Source organism: Nycticebus coucang, chromosome 19 (assembly GCF_027406575.1).
Source record: "Nycticebus coucang isolate mNycCou1 chromosome 19, mNycCou1.pri, whole genome shotgun sequence".
Classification (NCBI taxonomy): Eukaryota; Metazoa; Chordata; class Mammalia; order Primates; family Lorisidae; genus Nycticebus; species Nycticebus coucang.
Window position 1 is genome coordinate 42386968 of NC_069798.1, and position 19461 is coordinate 42406428.

The following is a 19461-nucleotide window of genomic DNA, read 5'->3' on the forward strand; positions in this document are numbered from 1 at the left end:
GACTCTTCTGGGATTCCTCAGTTCCCTTTCCCTCACCAAGGGTGAGGCACGCTGATGGCTGAGGCTCCAGTATTAGCCAACAGATCAACTTTAGCAGAGCAGAGAAGACCAAGGAACCAGAGCAGAGCAGAGAAGACCAAGGAAAGGGAGACAGGGGAGGACATGGGTTGAGAGAGAGTGGTGGCACATTGCTGTGACTTACATTTCCCTTTTCAAATAGGTCAGTGTTATTCCTGCAGTTGTAGAGTAGCCGCTCCCCTGTGTCCCCCACGTCACCAAAAAGGCAGAGATAGACGTTGGCATCGGTCCCCGCACCTTCAAGTTCCCCTGTGCATATGGTCACACGGTACCGGGCCACTGGCAGGCAGAGAAAGGGACACCATTGCTGACAGCCCCTGTTCCCCAAATCTAGCCCTGCCACTCCTATCTCACTGCTTGAACTTCTCTCCCTGCAGCTGTCATCTGGGTTGGTCTTGCTTCCTTGACTCCTTCTCTCCAGATCCCACCACACCCAAGTTCCTTACAGATCAGAGGTTTCCAACCCAGCAAATCCTAAGAATCTCCTGGAAAACTTTTACATGAATTCAGAGTCCTGAACTCCACTTCAGACTTCCTAAATCTTCAACACCAGAGGAGGGGCTCATAAAACTGAATTGTGTATAAGCTCCTTCTTGTAAACAGGACTCTGATGGAGTTGGCCAGTATTCAGAGACCACTGGTCTAATCCGAATATCATGGCCCCAGCCTTCATCCAACCCAGTTAAACCCTTTCCCCCAGTTAAACCCATGTGTTTTCCAATTCACATGTGTCCTGCCTTCTCAAGTAACATAACTTTTCTTCATGATCCAGGACTGAACTTTTCCTTACTCTTCAGAGCCCACCACTGCTAAAGACAGGCCAGGAAGAAGAATGGAGAGAAAGGCATGAAATGCAGCCATGTGGGAAGGGCAGCAGCTTCCACCACATTGAAAATTTACTGTGGTAGAGTTGGACCTGCATCCCTGCAAACCACAGCTCTCTTAAGCTGAAAAGCAAAATTCTTTCATTTACTCATTCCTTCATCCCAAATCTGTTTGCTGGAGCCTAGCAGGTGCTTGGAACCATTATAGATTCAGGGATTCAGTAGTGAATGAAATATACTCATGCTTTCATGAAGTTTATATTAGAATTGAGAATAAAAGAATAGAGAAGAGATATCAACAGTAAAATCACAAACAAATTATGGACAGGAAATTTTCTGAGTTATGTCTGCAAAAAAAATAAGATAATGTAGTGATGTCTCAGAGTAGGGAGGAGTGAAACAAGAGGATAAAGATTACTTAGTGATGCAAAAAAAAATGGCTATAAGGAGGTAACATTTGGGCTATAAATTTACTGATAGGACAAGCACAAGAAGCTCTGAAAAGACAGTTTTGGTAAGCACAAAGGCCCTAGTGTGAGGATGACCAATGTATATTCTGGTAGCAAAGAAAAAGCCAATAAGGCTGGGCTAGACGGAGTGGGAAGGGATGTAAGATGAAGACCAAAGACAGACAAAAGCCAGACATATGGGATGTGGCAGGTCAAGGTAAGAAGTATGACATCTTTTTTTATTTTATTTTTTATTTTTGTACAACAGGAAGCCATTAGTGGACTCTACAGAAGGAATTAACATGTGCTGATCTATGTTTTAAGGAGCACTCCAGCCATCAAGTGGAGAATGACTGTAGAATAAGAAAAAGTGGATCAAAGAGGCCAGTTAGTGAGATAATTATAATAGTCTAGAGAAGAGAGGATGGTGCCTAGGACCAGGGGTGCAGTGGAGATGGAGAGGGGTAAACAGATCAGCAGTATATTTTGGACATAGAGCCAATAGTTCTTAGTGATGGATCAAACAGGTAATTGAAGGGAAGAAAAGAATCAGGGATGACTCCTATGTCTTGGGTTTGGCAACTAGGTGGATAGAGTTGCCAGTAAAAAGTAGGAAAGTTCTAGGGAAAGGATGAGTTTGGAGATGGAAATCAATGGTTCTGCTCTGTTTATTAGAAATTTGAGATGTGATTTCAGTATTCAAAAATAGAAGTCAAGATGACAGTTGAATGTGTGTCTGAAGAGTCAGAAATAATGATATGACCTTTGGTCATCATAGTTATATGGATTCCATGGAATCAGAAGAAATCCCCTACAGTGAAGAGGTAGACAAGTATTGAAAGAATATTTGAAGAAATAACAGTCACAAACCTCCCAAATTTGATTTTAGAAAAACACTCATCTGGATATGCAAATTGCTCAACAAACTCCAAGTGGGATAAATTCCAAGAGATCTGCACATAAACACTTCATAGCCACACTGTTGAGAGCCAAAGACAAAAGTGAGAATCTTGAAAGGAACAACAGAAAAATGACTCATCACATGCAAGGAATCCTCAAGAAAATTAACAACTGACTTCTCAAAAAAACCTATGGGGGCCAGAAGGCAATGGAATCATATGCAATAGAACCTCCATACTTGACTTCCTCCCCACATTGACCACCTCCTTAAGTTGACCTAATTTTCATAGATTAGACATGCAGCACATGTATGTATCAGTACAGTAGGCCTAGTTCCTTATGTTGACTACTTCTGTATGTTGACTAGTCTGTTACAGTCCCTTGGTAGTCAACTTACAGAAGCTCTAATTTATTTAATGTGCTGAAAGAAAAGAAAAGACCATTAACCAAGAATTATATATCCACTAAAACTGCCCTTCGATAATGAAGGAGAAATTTAGACAATCCCAGATAAAACAAACACTGCAAAAATTCGTTATTAACAGAGCTGCCTTATAAGAAATATTATGGGAAGAGGCGGAGCAAGATGGGGGCCAAGTAACAGCTTCCTTGCATCTGGGCACTGTGAGTCTGGGGAGATAGGACTCCAGGCATCTCTGGCTGGTGGAATCTGCCTATCATCACTCCTATGAGGATACAGGGAGTCAGCGAGAGACTTCTGGACCCCAAGAGGAGGACAAAAACAGTGGAAAAACGGCAAGTGGTCACGTGTGTTCAATCCATCTAAACCCACCCACAACTGTAAGTTCAGTAGCAGCAAGACTGCAAACCAGAAAGGCCTTACCTGGGAACTGTTTTGGTGTCCTTGGACTTGGCACTGAGTTGAACTGCCTTGGGGAGGGCCTGAGCAGGAGTGCGGAGAACTTTGGCCGTTGTCTAGGGCCCCAGTCTGAGCCGCTGAGCCAGACGGAGCTAATAGTGTTTGGCGGTGGGTCACACGGAGCCATTGTGAGTGATCTGCCCCGGCAAGCTCCGCCCTCAGGGTCGCAGAGCTAGAATCAGGTGGGAGCTGGTAACCCAGCAACCAAGTAGCCTAAGGGTGGGGTCTGAGCCGCCTTGCAGCCCTAACCCTCAGGGGCAGAGTGAGACCGGTTTTGGCACACTGGGCAAGTGGATAGCCACTTCAGCAGTGATTCCAGCGAGAAGCACTTTCCTGGGAAAGCTTCTGCTCAGCAAGTTTACAAGTTCAAAGGGCCTTTTAAGTGGGCTGAAGAGAGATTTAGGGTGTCTACCTGCTGGGGTTTGAGAAATCAGAAGCCTCCAGTCATATCAGAACTGTGATTAACATCTCATAGCCCAGAAGACCACGTGTTGCCCAGACAATATTCAATAACATATAAAAACTGCTTTGTTTTTGGTTGTGTTTTTTTTTCTTTTTTTTTTTGTTTGGTTGTTTTTTGTTGTTGTTGTTTATTTTGACGTTCTTGATGCCCTTTTGTTTTTTAATTTCAATCTTTTCCATACAGATCCTTTTTCTTTATCAATTTTTCTAGTTTAATTATAATTTCCCATTGCTGCCTTTTTTAATAACTAGAACTTCATTTTTGCTAGTGTTTCTACCGCTATCATTTGGTTTTTCACCCAATTTTATCCCCATAAAGTTTTCTGTTTGCTTGTTTTGGTTTGATTTATAGCATTTTTGTCTTTCCTCTCCACTTGGTGGAGGTGGGGTACTGTGTCTGATCAGGTTAGCAAAGAGCTGATGACCTCAAGGGAACCACCCAACTGGGCACCCCCAGAAGGTGGTTTTTTTTAAGGTTGTGTCAAAGTACCCTACTGTATACCTATATTGCCCTGTCACCCTCTTTCTGTGCCTCTCTTCTTTTTGTCAATATTCCTTATACCCACCCCCTCTCCTTTCTCTATTTTTCTTTTTTTTCTTATCACTTGGTCCTCCTTTCTTTCATCCCTTTTTTGCTCTTCAACCTTCTCACCCTTCTGGTCCTGTAACCCTTAGTCCACAGGCACAAGAACCTAAAGAGCAAGAGGAAGTGAAAGGAAAATTAGGGCAAGGAAACAGATAAAAGAAATCACTCATGAGGAAGAATCAGCAGAAAACTCCAGGCAACATGAAGAACCAGTCTAGAACAACCCCACCAAGGGACCATGAGGTAGCTACTGCAGATGATTCCACCTGTAAGAAATGTTAGGAATGACAGAAAGGGAATTTAGAATACACATGTTGAAAACAATGAAAGAAATGATGGAAACAATGAAGGAAACTGCTAATAAAGTGGAAAATAACCAAAAGGAAATCCAAAAACAGAATCAAATAAGAGATGAATGATATGAAGAATATAAAAAGGATATAGCAGAGCTGAAGGAACTGAAACAGTCAATTAGGGAACTTAAAGATGCAATGGAAAGTATCGGCAATAGGTTAGACCATGCAGAAGAAAGAATTTCAGAGGTAGAAGACAAAGTTCTTGAGATAACTCAGACAGTAAAAGAGGCAGAAAACAAGAGAGAGAAAGCAGAACATTCACTGTTAGAATTATGGGACTTTATGAAGCGTTACAACATACAGTTATAGGAATTCCAGAAGGGGAAGAAGAATGCCCCAGAGGAATGGAAGCCATACTAGAGAATATTATAAAAGAAAATTTCCCAAACATCACCAAAGATTCTGACACACTGCTTTCAGAGGGATATCAGATCCCAGGTCGCCTCAACTCTAACCGAGCTTCTCCAAGACACATTGTGATGAACCTGTCCAAAGTCAAGACAAAAGAAAAGATTCTGCAAGCTGCCAGAAGTAAGCGCCAGTTGACCTACAGGGACAAATCCATCAGAGTGACCGCAGACTTCTCTAATGAAACTTTCCAAGCAAGAAGACAATGGTCATCTACCTTTAATCTACTTAAACAGAACAATTTCCAGCCAAGAATTCTGTACCCTGCTAAGCTAAGCTTAAAAATTGCTGGAGAAATCAAATCATTTATGGATATATAAACATTGAGGAAATTCGCCACAACAAGACCAGCTCTACAGGAAATACTTCAACCTGTTCTGCACACTGACCACCACAATGGATCAGCAGCAAAGTAAGAACTCAGAAATTGAAGGACAGAACCTAACCTCCACACTGATGCAAAAGATAAAACTAAGCAATGGACTCTCACAAAATAAGATGAATAGAATACTACCACACTTATCAATTATCTCCATAAATGTTAATGGCTTGAATTCCCCACTGAAGAGACATAGATTGGCTGACTGGATTAAAAAACACAAGCCATCCATTTGCTGTCTGAAAGAAACACACCTGGCTTCAAAAGACAAATTAAAGCTCCGAGTCAAGGGTTGGAAGACAATTTTTCAGGCAAATGCAATTCAGAAGAAAAGAGGAGTTGCAATCTTATTTTCAGATACATGTGGATTTAAAGCAACTAAAGTCAAAAAAGACAAAGATGGTCACTTTATATTGGTCAAGGGAAAAATACAACAAGAAGACATTTCAATTCTAAATATTTATGCACCCAATTTAAATGCTCCCAGATTCTTGAAGCAGACCTTACTCAGTCTGAGCAATATGATATCTGATAATACCATCATAACAGGGGACTTTAACACTCCTCTTACAGAGCTGGGCAGATCTTCTAAACAGAAATTAAACAAAGATATATGAGATTTAAATGAGACCCTAGAACAACTGTGCTTGATAGATGCATATAGAACACTCCACCCCAAAGATAAAGAATATACATTCTTCTCATCACCCCATGGAACATTCTCCAAAATTGATCATATCCTGGGACACAAAACAAATATCAACAGAATCAAAAGAATTGAAATTTTACCTTGTATCTTTTCAGACCATAAGGCACTAAAGGTAGAACTCAACTCTAAAAAAATGTTCGACCCCACCCAAAGGCATGGAAATTAAACAATGTTCTGTTGAATAACAGATGGGTGCAGGAAGAAATAAAACAGGAAATCATTAACTTCCTTGAGCATAACAACAATGAAGACACAAGCTACCAAAACCTGTGGGATACTGCAAAAGCAGTTTTGAGAGGAAAATTCATCGCTTTAGATGCCTACATTCGAAAAACAGAAAGAGAGCACATCAACAATCTCACAAGAGATCTTATGGAATTGGAAAAAGAAGAACAATCTAAGCCCAAACTCAGTAGAAGAAAAGAAATATCCAAAATCAAATCAGAGATCAATGAAATTGAAAACAAAAGAATCATTCAGAAAATTAATGAAACAAGGAGTTGGTTTTTTGAAAAAATAAATAAAATAGATAAACCATTTGCCAGACTAACCAGAAATAGAAAAGTAAAATCTCTAGTAACCTCCATCAGAAACGATAAAGGGGAAACAACAACTGATCCCACAGAGATACAAGAGATCATCTCTGACTACTACCAGAAACTCTATGCCCAGAAATTTGACAATGTGAAGGAAATGGATCAATATTTGGAATCACACCCTCTCCCTAGACTTAGCCAGGAAGAAATAGACCACCTGAACAGACCAATTTCAAGCACTGAGATCAAAGAAACAATAAAAAAGCTTCCAACCAAAAAATGCCCTGGTCCAGATGGCTTCGCTCCAGAATTCTATCAAACCTTCAAGGAAGAGCTTATTCCTGTACTGCAGAAATTATTCCAAAAAATTGAGGAAGAAGGACTCTTCCCCAACACATTCTATGAAGCAAACATCACCCTGATACCAAAACCAGGAAAAGACCCAAACAAAAAGGAGAATTTCAGACCATTCTCACTCATGAATATAGATGCAAAAATTCTCAGCAAAATCCTAGCTAATAGATTACAGCTTATCATCAAAAAAGTCATTCATCATGATCAAGTAGGCTTCATCCCAGGGATGCAAGGCTGGTTTAACATACGCAAGTCCATAAACGTTATCCACCATATTAACAGAGGCAAAAATAAAGATCACATGATCCTCTCAATAGATGCAGAAAAAGCATTTGATAAAATCCTGCATCCTTTTCTAATTACAACACTGAAGAGTATAGGCATAGGTGGCACATTTCTAAAACTGATTGAAGCTATCTATGACAAACCCACAGCCAATATTTTACTGAATGGAGTAAAACTGAAAGCTTTTCCTCTTAGAACTGGAACCAGACAAGGTTGTCCTCTGTCACCTTTACTATTCAACATAGTGCTGGAAGTTCTAGCCAATACAATTAGGCAAGACAAGGAAATAAAGGGAATCCAAATGGGAGCAGAGCAGGTCAAACTCTCCCTCTTTGCTGACGACATGATCTTATACTTAGAGAACCCCAAAGACTCAACCACAAGACTCCTAGAAGTCATCAAAAAATACAGTAATGTTTCAGGATATAAAATCAATGTCCACAAGTCAGTAGCCTTTGTATACACCAATAACAGTCAAGATGAGAAGCTAATTAAGGACACAACTCCCTTCACCATAGTTTCAAAGAAAATGAAATGCCTAGGAATATACCTAATGAAGGAGGTGAAGGACCTCTATAAAGAAAACTATGAAATCCTCAGAAAGGAAATAGCAGAGGATATTAACAAATGGAAGAACATACCATGCTCATGGATGGGAAGAATCAACATTGTTAAAATGTCTATACTTCCCAAAGCAATCTACCTATTCCATGCCATTCCAATCAAAGTACCTACATTGTACTTTCAAGATTTGGAAAAAATGATTCTGCGTTTTGTATGGACCAGGAAAAAAACCCGTATAGCTAAGGCAGTTCTTAGTAATAAAAATAAAGCTGGGGGCATCAGCATACCAGATTTTAGTCTGTACTACAAAGCCATAGTGGTCAAGACAGCATGGTACTGGCACAAAAACAGAGACATAGACACTTGGAATCGAATTGAAAACCAAGAAATGAAACTAACATCTTACAACCACCTAATCTTTGATAAACAAAACAAGAACATACCTTGGGGGAAAGACTCCCTATTCAATAAATGGTGTTGGGAGAACTGGATGTCTACATGTAAAAGAATGAAACTGGACCCACACCTTTCCCCACTCACAAAAATTGATTCAAGATGGATAAAGGACTTAAATTGAAGGCATGAAACAATAAAAATCCTCCAAGAAAGCATAGGAAAAACACTGGAAGATATTGGCCTGGGGAAGGACTTCATGAAGAAGACTGCCATGGCAATTGCAACAACAACAAAAATAAACAAATGGGACTTCATTAAACTGAAAAGCTTCTGTACAGCTAAGGAGACAATAACCAAAGCAAAGAGACAACCTACACAATGGGAAAGGATATTTGCATATTTTCAATCAGACAAAAGCTTGATAACTAGGATCTATAGAGAACTCAAATTAATCCACATGAAAAAAGCCAACAATCCCTATATCAATGGGCAAGAGACATGAATAGAACTTTCTCTAAAGATGACAGACGAATGGCTAACAAACACATGAAAAAATGTTCATCATCTCTATATATTAGAGAAATGCAAATCAAAACAACCCTGAGATACCATCTAACCCCAGTGAGAATGGCCCACATCACAAAATCTCAAAACTGCAGATGCTGGCGTGGATGTGGAGAGAAGGGAACACTTTTACACTGCTGGTGGGACTGCAAACTAGTACAACCTTTCTGTAAGGAAGTATGGAGAAACCTCAAAGCACTCAAGCTAGATCTCCCATTTGATCCTGCAATCCCATTACTGGGCATCTACCCAGAAGGAAAAAAATCCTTTTATCATAAGGACACTTGTACTAGACTGTTTATTGCAGCTCAATTTACAATCGCCAAAATGTGGAAACAGCCTAAATGCCCACCAACCCAGGAATGGATTAACAAGCTGTGGTATATGTATACCACGGAATACTATTCAGCCATTAAAAAAAATGGAGACTTTACATCCTTCGTATTAACCTGGATGGACGTGGAAGACATTATTCTTAGTAAAGCATCACAAGAATGGAGAAGCATGAATCCTATGTACTCAATTTTGATATGAGGACAATTAATGACAATTAAGGTTATGGGGGGGGAAGCAGAAAGAGGGATGGAGGGAGGGGAGTGGGGCCTTAGTGTGTGTCACACTTTATGGGGGCAAGATATGATTGCAAGAGGGACTTTACCTAACAATTGCAATCAGTGTAACTGGCTTATTGTACCCTCAACGAATCCCCAACAATAAAAAAAAAAGAAATATTATGGAAAAATCTTCATATTAGACATTAGACAATAACTTCAAATCACCTGGAGGACTACAGAGCACAGAAAATGTAATGAAGTGTTGGTGAGGATGTGAAGAAATTGGATCTCTCCTACTTCCCCAGTAAGAAAGTAAAACAGCATAACTTGTTTTGAAACATAATGTGGCAGTTTCCTAAAAAGTTAACCAAAGAGTTACCATATAAGCCAGCAATTTCACTCCTCGGTATGTACCCAGAGAAATGAAACATGTCTATACAAAAATTTGTACTTGGATGTTCATAGAAGCATTGTTCATAATATTCAAAAAGCAGAAACAACTTAAATGCTCAAGTTAAATGTTGTATATCCATATGATGAAATATTATTCAGCAATAAAAATGACTAAAGGTCACCTATTATATGATTCCATTTGTACTTGTATGTAATGCCCAGAATAAACAAATCTATAGTGATGAAAAGTAGATTAATGCTTGTCAAAGGCTAAGGGGTTAAGGTGGGAAATAGATATGACTGCTAATGGGAATGGGATTTCTCTTTTGGGGAAATGAAAGTATTCTGGAATTTAATAGTGGTGATAGATAAGAAATATATTAAAAGCCATAGACTTGTACACTTTAAATGAGTGAATTGTCTGACACATGAATTACAGCTCAATAAAGCTATTTTTTTTTAAAGGGACACTATTCATTGATAGCCCATCTAAAACAGAGATAAAGTATACCAGGAATGAGACAAATCACCAGGAAGTTTAATTCAATGCACAAAATATTTTTTCAGTAATATATCCATTTTTATCTGGACATACAGAAACATCTGAAAATGAAATTTGACCATTAAACACATGGGTACATGAAGATACAGGGTAGCAAAAGCACTTGCTAGAAGAAAAGGCAAAGAATGACTATACCTAATCATTCAGGGGCCTGCCTTGAGTATAACTGGCATAGATAGACACCTAAACCATGGGTTACAGTTGAGGAAAAGTGTCCTCCCCCCACCCCCAAATAGTCTCCTCATAGGGCCACAGCACCTGAAATTCAACCATCATTGTTTCCCCTAATCAACTCTTTCCAAATTCAAATGCTAAATGTTTAAAATCTTCCACCTTCAATGAAGTGGAATCTTCCAACTTCAAATGAAGTTGACTCTTCCTTATGAAGCTCTCAGTGATTTAATGTGTTAACAGTTAGAGCTGTAGTTCTCTCCCCCACCCCCTTCCCCACCCTGGGCTCAGGATAAGCACTGATCCATGACCTGTTAGGAACCTGGCCATATAGCAGGTAAGCAGCAGGTGAGCTTGTATCTACAGCTGCTCCTCATTGCTTGCATCACTGCCTGAGCTCTGTCTCCTAGCAGAGCAGCGGCAATCTCACAGGAGTGTAAACCTTACTGTAACCTGCGAGTACAAGGAGTCTAGGTTAAACACTCCTTATGAGAATCTAATGCCTGATGATCTGAAGTGGAGATGTAATGTGCTTGAATGCTCCTGAAACCATCCCTCCTACCCCATACCCTGGTCCAATGGAAAAATTGTCTTCCTTGAAACCTGTCCCTGGTGCCAAAAAGGTTGGGCACCACCTAGTTAAGAGAATGGAAAACATTGACTAAAGACTGTGCAGTGGGAGTTTGAGGCACGACAGGGAGGGAAAGGCCTCAACACCAGCCTTACTTCAGTTTTGATATCATGAAGGTTAATTTTGTTTGTTTTTAGTTTTCACTATTAAGCAATTCCCAGAAGAGAAATAATAAGGAAATTCAGAAATTCCCTTTGCCTGGGAATCCCAGTCCACTTGGTTCAGGAGCTCTGAGGCTAATTTGATGGGAAGTTCTCAAGAGTCTTGATTCTCTAGAAGGGCTCCTCTGACCACCCCACTCCCAGTTGCTAAGGTCCCAAGCTCCTTCCTGGCAAAGAAGATTGTGGACAATTAAAAATAATTATATTGTTAGACATCAGCAGTGAAAGAATTTAAACAGATGGGTAAGTATCCAGAGCCTCTTGTACTTAAATTTAAAAATTACAGCTTGGTCTGATTAACAAGATGCTGTGATTTTCAGCACTTGAGTCCAATGGTCTCTTGCCCACTCATCAGTGGTATGTAATCACTTCTGTTGGACACACAGTGGAGATTGCTGAACTCGTTTATTTTACTATCTCACATAGCTCCTGAGGGAAAGGCAAGGTGGAAATAAATTGTGAGCTGGTACGTGTATTGTCCACATCTCTGGACCTGTGTTAATCAGTGCAATCACTCCCAAAAGCCTCCTGGCTCTCAGGCATGGCATTAATTGCTTCTTTGGCTGGCCCTTAATTTGTAAGTAAATCAGAGACATACAACTTCAAGTTCAGAGAATTGATTTTAAATTTGTATTTACTCATTTTACATGAGTCCAAGATTCTCCACTTAAGGGATTTCCAGGAAGCCTTGCACATTATTCATTACACGCTGGTACCAACAGGGGAAATGGGATATTGCCACCAGCTCTATTTACTGTGACAAAGAAAAGGAGAACTGAGTACTTGTAGAGGTGAGTAAGGACATAGCAGTATGTCAACCATAAGAAAAAATTTCTGTAGTCCAGGCCAGAAGGAGAAGATGGGAGAAAGAAATTCTAGTTGGTGTGGGCTGCAAAGTACTGCTAAGGACCCCCAGAGGGCATCACACTGCCTTCATAGGCGGGACAAACAGCCCTTCAATCCATGATAATCACCACAGTTTATTTTCCCATTGAAATGTTTTTTGATTTTTTTTGTTTTTGAGACAGAGTCTTACTCTGTCACCCTGGGTAGAATGCCCTGGCATCATAGCTCACAGCAAACTCAAACTCTTGGGTGGGAGCGATCCTCTTGCCTCAGCCTCTGAGTCGCTGGAACTATAGACACCTACCATGATGCCTGGCTAGTTTTTCTATTTTCAGTAGAGACCGGGTCTTGCTTGTGCTCAGGCTGGTCTCAAACCAGTGAGCTCTCTCAAGCAACTGGAGAAGGAAGAACATTCCAACCCCAAACCCAGCAGAAGAAAAGAAATAACCAAAATCAAAGCAGAGTTAAATGAAATTGAAAACAAAAGAATTATACAACAGATCAAAAATCCAAAAGTTGTTTTTTTGAAAAGATCAATAAAATAGATAAACCTTTGGCCAACCTAACCAGGAAAAAAAAGAGTAAAATCTCTAATTTCATCAAACAGAAATGGTAATGATGAAATAACAACAGACCCCTCAGAAATTCAAAAAATCCTTAACAAATACTACAAGAAACTCTACTCTCAGAAATATGAAAATCTGAAAGAAATAGACCAATACCTGGAAACACACCACCTACCAAGACTTAGCCAGAATGAAGTGGAAATGTTGAACAGGCCTATATCAAGTTCTGAAATAGCATCAACTATACAAAATCTCCCTAAAAAGAAAAGCCCAGGACCAGATGACTTTACGTCAGAATTCTACCAAACCTTTAAAGAAGAACTAGTACCTATACTACTAAACCTTTTCCAAAATATAGAAAAAGAAGGAATATTACCCAACACATTCTACGAAGCAAACATCACGTGATCCCATCTCAGGGTGGGAAAGGGACTTGAAGAGAAACTTCTCTAAAGAAGACAGACGCACAATCTACAAACATATGAAAAAAAGCTCATCATCCTACTCCTTGAACCACAGGCACCGCCCTTAAGTGCCAATTCTGATCAATTGTTAACGTCTACTCAGAGTGCCATATGGAGGGCTACAAAGCTCATTTCAGATTCGGTGGGAAAGAATGCTGTGATCACTTGGTAATGTCTACCATAGGTAAAGGACAGGACTTGTGCTGTGTATTTGCCAAAACTCTGCCACTATAACCTAGAAGCAAAAAGACCTCCCTTTGGCTCTTTAAATGTGGATGATGGACTCCAGATTAAAGGCCCAGACCCTCCCCTACTATCCTTAAAGAAAAATAGAAGAAGAGAGAGAAGAAGATGATATAGCAACCACATATAGCTATAAGAGCCTAGATCCAACTTTCCTTTGGGGGAGAATTTTATGTTTAATTTGAGGGTAACAAGAGGATATCTTTAATTTTGGGGAGACTCCAGAGAACTATTGTTCAGTGCACATTATTTTCATCCCCTCAGAGCCAACTGAAGACCCATAAATCTTCTTCCCTCCCCTTCACACCCACCGCAGTAGAGCTCTAGCATCATGCCTTGGCAATGGATCCTTCAGGCCAATCTTTAATCCAGGACCTTCTAATCCACTTTGAGTTTCAGAGGGGCCTGATGATGTACAACAGCCAAGACTCTGAGCTCCCAATGGCACATAAGCACACCACTGCCTCCTCCAAGATGGAGACTTGGTCAGTACTCACTGCTCATTATCCTCCGCACCGTTGGGCCTTCTGCAGTCATTTCCCTCACAATCTCATTGTCATCCTCGTTGGCATCCAGCCAGCGGTTGCAGTTGAAGTTATACTTGTCCTTATTCAGAGTATTCATCAGGGTCATCTGGAATGAAATCCTGGGGTGAGCAAGTGTGTGTATCAGAGATAGTCACCCATGCCCTGGATATCCCTATTCTGCTGTATCATTACAGGAAGGTCAAGGCCATCTCCCAGAGATGATCCCTGTAGAAGGCAAAGAGTCAGATTAGTACTTTTTTACTGGTCCCCTGGAGACTCACACTTGCCTAGCAGCCAGGTGACTGGCTGAACACAGGTCTCTGAGCACCTCAGCATTTTCTCAGTATATTTTGGAAGTTCTTCTCCCCATCTCTCCCTGTCTCTCTCCTGTCACCTATATCCAAATTCAGTTCTCACAACAACCCTTTCATACCCCCACTCCCACTTAATAGAGGCAAACTTATGTGACAGGGGTCCTAGAAAGAGACCATTGTGGTTCCTCTCCCAATGACCTCCCAAACCCCAAGATGGTGCATCTTACCCTTTCTAAATGCCATCCAGAACCAGGATTCCTCTTATCATGCCATGCCCGAATCTTATAAAACCTGCCGAGATCTGGGAGCTCAATCTATGGTGAAAAGTAGAAAGTTTTGAGTGGGTATAACTGAGGAAATGCACTTATCCTCATAGCTTACTCCCTGCTGTGGGCTGTTTCTTCAGCAGAGAGGACAGGTATTCTCCAAGCCACTCTCACACGTCCTGTTTTCATGCAACCCTTGTAACCAGTGGCACATGAAGGCAAGATAGCCACATAGAGCTAGGGCTCAATCTGTGCTGGTGAAACTGAACCAATATAACTGACCCATCATGGGATCTGGCCTAAAGTGGCCCCTCCAAGCAATAAACTTCCCGTAATAAAATCTTTAGGGCAGCCTGTAAATTAGCACAGGCCCACAGCCCCAAGGCTCTGCTGGGCACTGAAATAGATAAAAAAGATAAATACACTGGTCATGATCTTTCCCTCAGCCCTACCATCTATTGGGGAAGACAAATACATAAAGAGCAATGGACTGAGTGCTCTGATAAAGGCACCAAGAGGTGTTCTGAAAAGAGAGCAGCAAATTACAAATTATTCCTATCTAAAGGTTGAAGTAGCACTTCTGTTAGAAAAAAAAAGCCTTTCTCTAGTTATATATATATATACCAAAAAGTTTTAAAGTTGAATTTATTTTTAAATGTTTTAAATTCCTAAAAGTCATACTTTCTCTTAAATTTGTTCTTTCTTCTCTAATACAGTCTAGATTGGGCGATCTGACACTCACTGTACTCAGGGTCTCTATTCTTCAGTGATTTCCCAAGTTGCTCAATTCCTAGATGCCCAAACCCATTCATTCCATACTTGTTTCTTCCCCCAGGCTTATCTTTGGACTGTTTGATTCACATGGAGGGCCAGGTCTAAATTGTGCCCCATTCAATACCTTGCCCGTACATCATCAAATGTGTCACCTTTTGCAGGTGCTTAAAGGCTCCATTGTACCTTTTTGTCTTCACACTTGCTCCAAAATCTGGCTTAGAGAACCAGAATCTTCATGACACACATGCCCTACCATCCCCTTCTCCCTTTCTACCTCCCACCCTGTCACACTCCTCTCCTACCCTGAACTTCTCAATTATGCCAGGTTTGAACCACTTGTTGTTGGGATTCAGGAGAATCTCATCTGTCCGTCCCTTCTGCCCATAAATCTGGATGAAGATGGGAGTGTTGGTACCAGCTTTCTTCAGGTCAGTTGTCCAGACCCACAAGGACCAAGGGAATTCTACGAGACAGGTCAAGTTGAACCAAAAACTTCCAGAAGTGAAAAGATTTTTATGGTTTCAGTGGAGAAGAGGAGGAAATTCAAAGTGATTAGGACTGATCAGTACAAAGGTGTGTCCCCCTCTCAGAAATCCATTATAACAAGTGCCAAACTTAGAAAGGTAAAAAGTCCTTGCTAAAGGCTGGGCATGGTGGCTCATACCTGTAATCCCAGTGCTCTGGGAGGCTGAGGCAGGTGGATTGCCTGAGCTCATTAGTTTCAGACCAGCCTGAGCCAGAGCAAGACCTCATCTCTAAAAATAGCTAGGTATTGTGCTATTGTAGTCCCAGTTACTCCAGAGGCTGAGGCAAGAGAATTGCTTGAGCCCATGAGTTTGAGATTGCTGGGAGCTGTGATGCCATGGCATTCTACTAAGGGTAACAAAGTGAGACTCTGTCTCAAAAAAAAAAAAAAAAAAAAAGATAAGATTTCTTACTCTTAAAATTAGGATCCCTTATTACTTTAATTTTTAATTTAATTTTATTGTTGGGGATTCATTGAGGGTACAAGAAACCAGGTTACACTGATTGCATTTGTTAGGTAAAGTCTCTCTTATAATTGTCTTGCCCCCAAAATGTGTGATTATTAGAGAAATGCAAATCAAAATCACACTGAAATATCATCTAACTCTATTGAGAAGAGCCCTTATTACTTTTTTCAATGGCTAAAACTTATTAGTATGCTTCAAATAGAGAAGAACTGGCCACCCACCCTGCGTCCAGTACATTCAGGGTGCACTGTAGTGAGCCATTCAGGTTAACACCACACCCATCAGAACAGCTTATTCAATTTGGGGACACTGGAGTCAGCCTTCGTTCCAGGCATGTAACTGAATATGGCCTATACCCTGGAACTGCTGGGGGGCCTTTTCCCCTCTTTCCTAGAGGAGAACTGAGAAGCAGGAGTGGTTGGCCCCCCAGGCTTTTGCCCAGTAGTCTGACATCCTGGCCCTGTCTGAGAGGCCTCTGGGTTCTGGGTCTCTTCTACTTACTTTTCAGCCGCTTTTTCCTGAGTGACATCATCTCATAGAGCTGCCTTTCGATCAGCCCGTCTACTTTCTTCTCATCCAGCCAGTTGCTGCAAGGGAAGGTCTGCTGGATGCCAGTGTAGGGGCACAAGATCACCACCTGGGGAGCAGAGCACAGCACCTCCTTCATAGGGCCCCACCGAGACCTCTTCACAATGCTCAAAAGCCTCCTCAGCCCCACGTTAAGGGACATCTGTCTTAGGACCCTCAAGGAATGACACTTTCTTCTGCATATCTCATTAAATCTTAATTCAAGAAATGCCTCCTCCAAGAAGTTTTCCAAAGTAGATGTCACCCATTCTCCAATTTACCAGTCAAATTGTAAACATTCTCTTCTATACAAAACACCCTCCTTGAGCACCATGTTTCTTCATGCACATTGTAAAATCTCAGTTAATCTAACCCAAATGAACCAGAATATTGAATCAAATCCTTATAATTATTTTGTAGAAATAAGGTAAATCACATGAAATCTAATTAATATTTGGAATTTAATACAAAAATCCATTGCCCTCTTCCAGGCTTGATCCTCTAGCTCTACTCACATTCTGAACCCAGGGTTTAGAACATAGACAAGGCACTCAAATATGGATGCTCAAAGGAATTTGCCTGGCACAATAGAGTCTTCTATCAGCAAAGAAATTTTGACTGTTCACATTACTGGATTCTAAGCTTTTTTTTCTTTTGAACTTGAAAACTAATTTGACTCTCTCATTAGACAAGCTTTTGACTCACTATTGTCTCACTGTGTGTTATTTGTTGTCAGCTGTTTCTAGAGACTATAGTTGACCATAACTTGAATTTTACCCTTAGGCATCGTTAGGTTTCTCTGAGAATTCATCTAATATTCATTATCTGGCCATCATGATGAATATTATTTATAGGCAACACCAAAGGGAGAGATGCTAAGAGACGAGGAAATACTTCTCTCAAGAGATAAATGATGGCTCAGGACCACAGGCAGTAGCCCCTACAAATGTTTCAGCCCTCTGATACAAATGAATTGACAATTAATACAGTTCACCCATCATGCATGCAATAGATGGGAGAGCAGAAGTCCAAAAGGAGAATGTAGAACCCAAGTTTGCACATTTAGTTAGTGGCAGAACCAGAAATATAAATGCTTCTCATACTAACTATCCCTTGGGATACTTTCTACCCATCAGCAAGAATCTCAGAATTACTATCTATGACAGAGGTCCACTGGGATCCAGTGTTGTACTCTGTCCTTTATGCTAAGCATTCCATGTGGTCACATATTCAGAAGGGGACCTGTACACACGAAGGTGGAGGGCACCCATACTGGTGATCTGGGAGCAGAGAAGGGTGAAAACACCAACAATTTATTTACGAGTTTTTCTTTCTTCTGAACAGTTGTCTCCTCCTAGTTTATTCTTAAATTGTTCTCACATATTGGTTAGTTTTGTTTTTTCAACAATAGCAAAATCATGGAAGTCTGAGTTTGTGTTTTCTTAATACTTCTAAGCCTACAGTAAATGCTTAAATTGTTAAAAAGCTCTGCTTCTGGAAGGCTAAAGATTGGGAAAGCACCAAAATATAATACTGTTACTAGAGTTTGTGGTTTTCATTTCAGGATTTTATTTGTGTTGTTGTGATAAATATAACTATCTTGAGGGTATTATACTTGGTTATTTAAAAAATATTCTGTATTTCCTTTAAAAATAGATTAGCATGGTTTTATATACGTGTGTGTGTGTGCACGTGTGTATATGTATTTTAAATTCTGCTTCTGGACTAGGTAGTCAAAATGACTAGGTGGTCTGGAAAGCCCCCTCACGGCCAAATATCAATGTGTTAGATAAATAACAGCAAGTATCATTTTATATATATTATTGAACTTCCAAGGAGTTACAGAAAAGCCACAGGAGCCGGTAAAATTCAGAATAAGCAGAAACCAGAGAATGGGCAAATGTGAATGCTAAAGCTGGTGTTTCCCTGAAGCAAGAAAGATAATATCAGGCTATTGTCTTGGAGACCAGGCTATTAATTAATGGCCTTCTGAGTAAGGAGGAGACTAGGCCTTGGGATTTACAAAGTAGAGGATCTGAACTAGATACACTTGAATAAGCAGAAACATTTGAAAAAACTGCTCACTCAGACAAAAGGAAAAATTGTAAAGGGAAGCCTACCATCTCCATCTTTGTTCCAGACAGAAAATAATAACAGTTTCCCCTAAGAAATTGTTAACTTAAGTTTGGTCACAGTCAGGATAAATACCAATAAATGCACACCTGCATATTAAAGAGAAGCATTAGAATGCCAAAGACAAAAATATTAAGAGCATCAAAAGGAAAAAGACAGATAATGACAGAAAATGTTGGGGGGCAGGAACTCTGTATCCTAAAATTATTTTTCAAGAATAAGAATGAAATCAAAACATTTTTCAAGTGAACAAAACAGAATTTAACAACAACAGACCTTCACTAAAGGAACTTCTAAAGGATATATTTAAGGAGGGAGAAAATTGACAATAGAAATAAGATTTTAAATACAGAAAGTAGCAAATAACTTGGCAAACATATAGGTAAATCTGAACAAATAATAACTCTATTGAACAATAATATATAATGTGTAGATTTAAAAAGAACTCAAATAGAGCTAATATGCTAGGCAAAAATACAAGTGATTAATAAGCACATGTAAAAAGATATCAACATAATTTGTCATCAGGGGCATATAAATTAAAAGTACAATTAGATACCAATACAT

The 19461-nt window shown here is 40.1% G+C and overlaps 1 protein-coding gene across 1 annotated transcript in view; it reads right to left on the minus strand.

Moving 5' to 3' along the window:
- Positions 1-13954, minus strand: part of LOC128571793 (lipoxygenase homology domain-containing protein 1-like) — a 55516-nt gene extending 41562 nt beyond the window's left edge. The window contains exons 1-2 of the mRNA XM_053571493.1: positions 13819-13954; positions 203-357 (exon numbers count right to left, since the gene is read on the minus strand). Coding sequence (XP_053427468.1) covers positions 203-357; positions 13819-13954 — 291 coding nt within the window. The remainder of the gene's footprint in view (positions 1-202; positions 358-13818) is intronic.
- Between the last annotated feature and the right edge of the window lie 5507 nt (positions 13955-19461).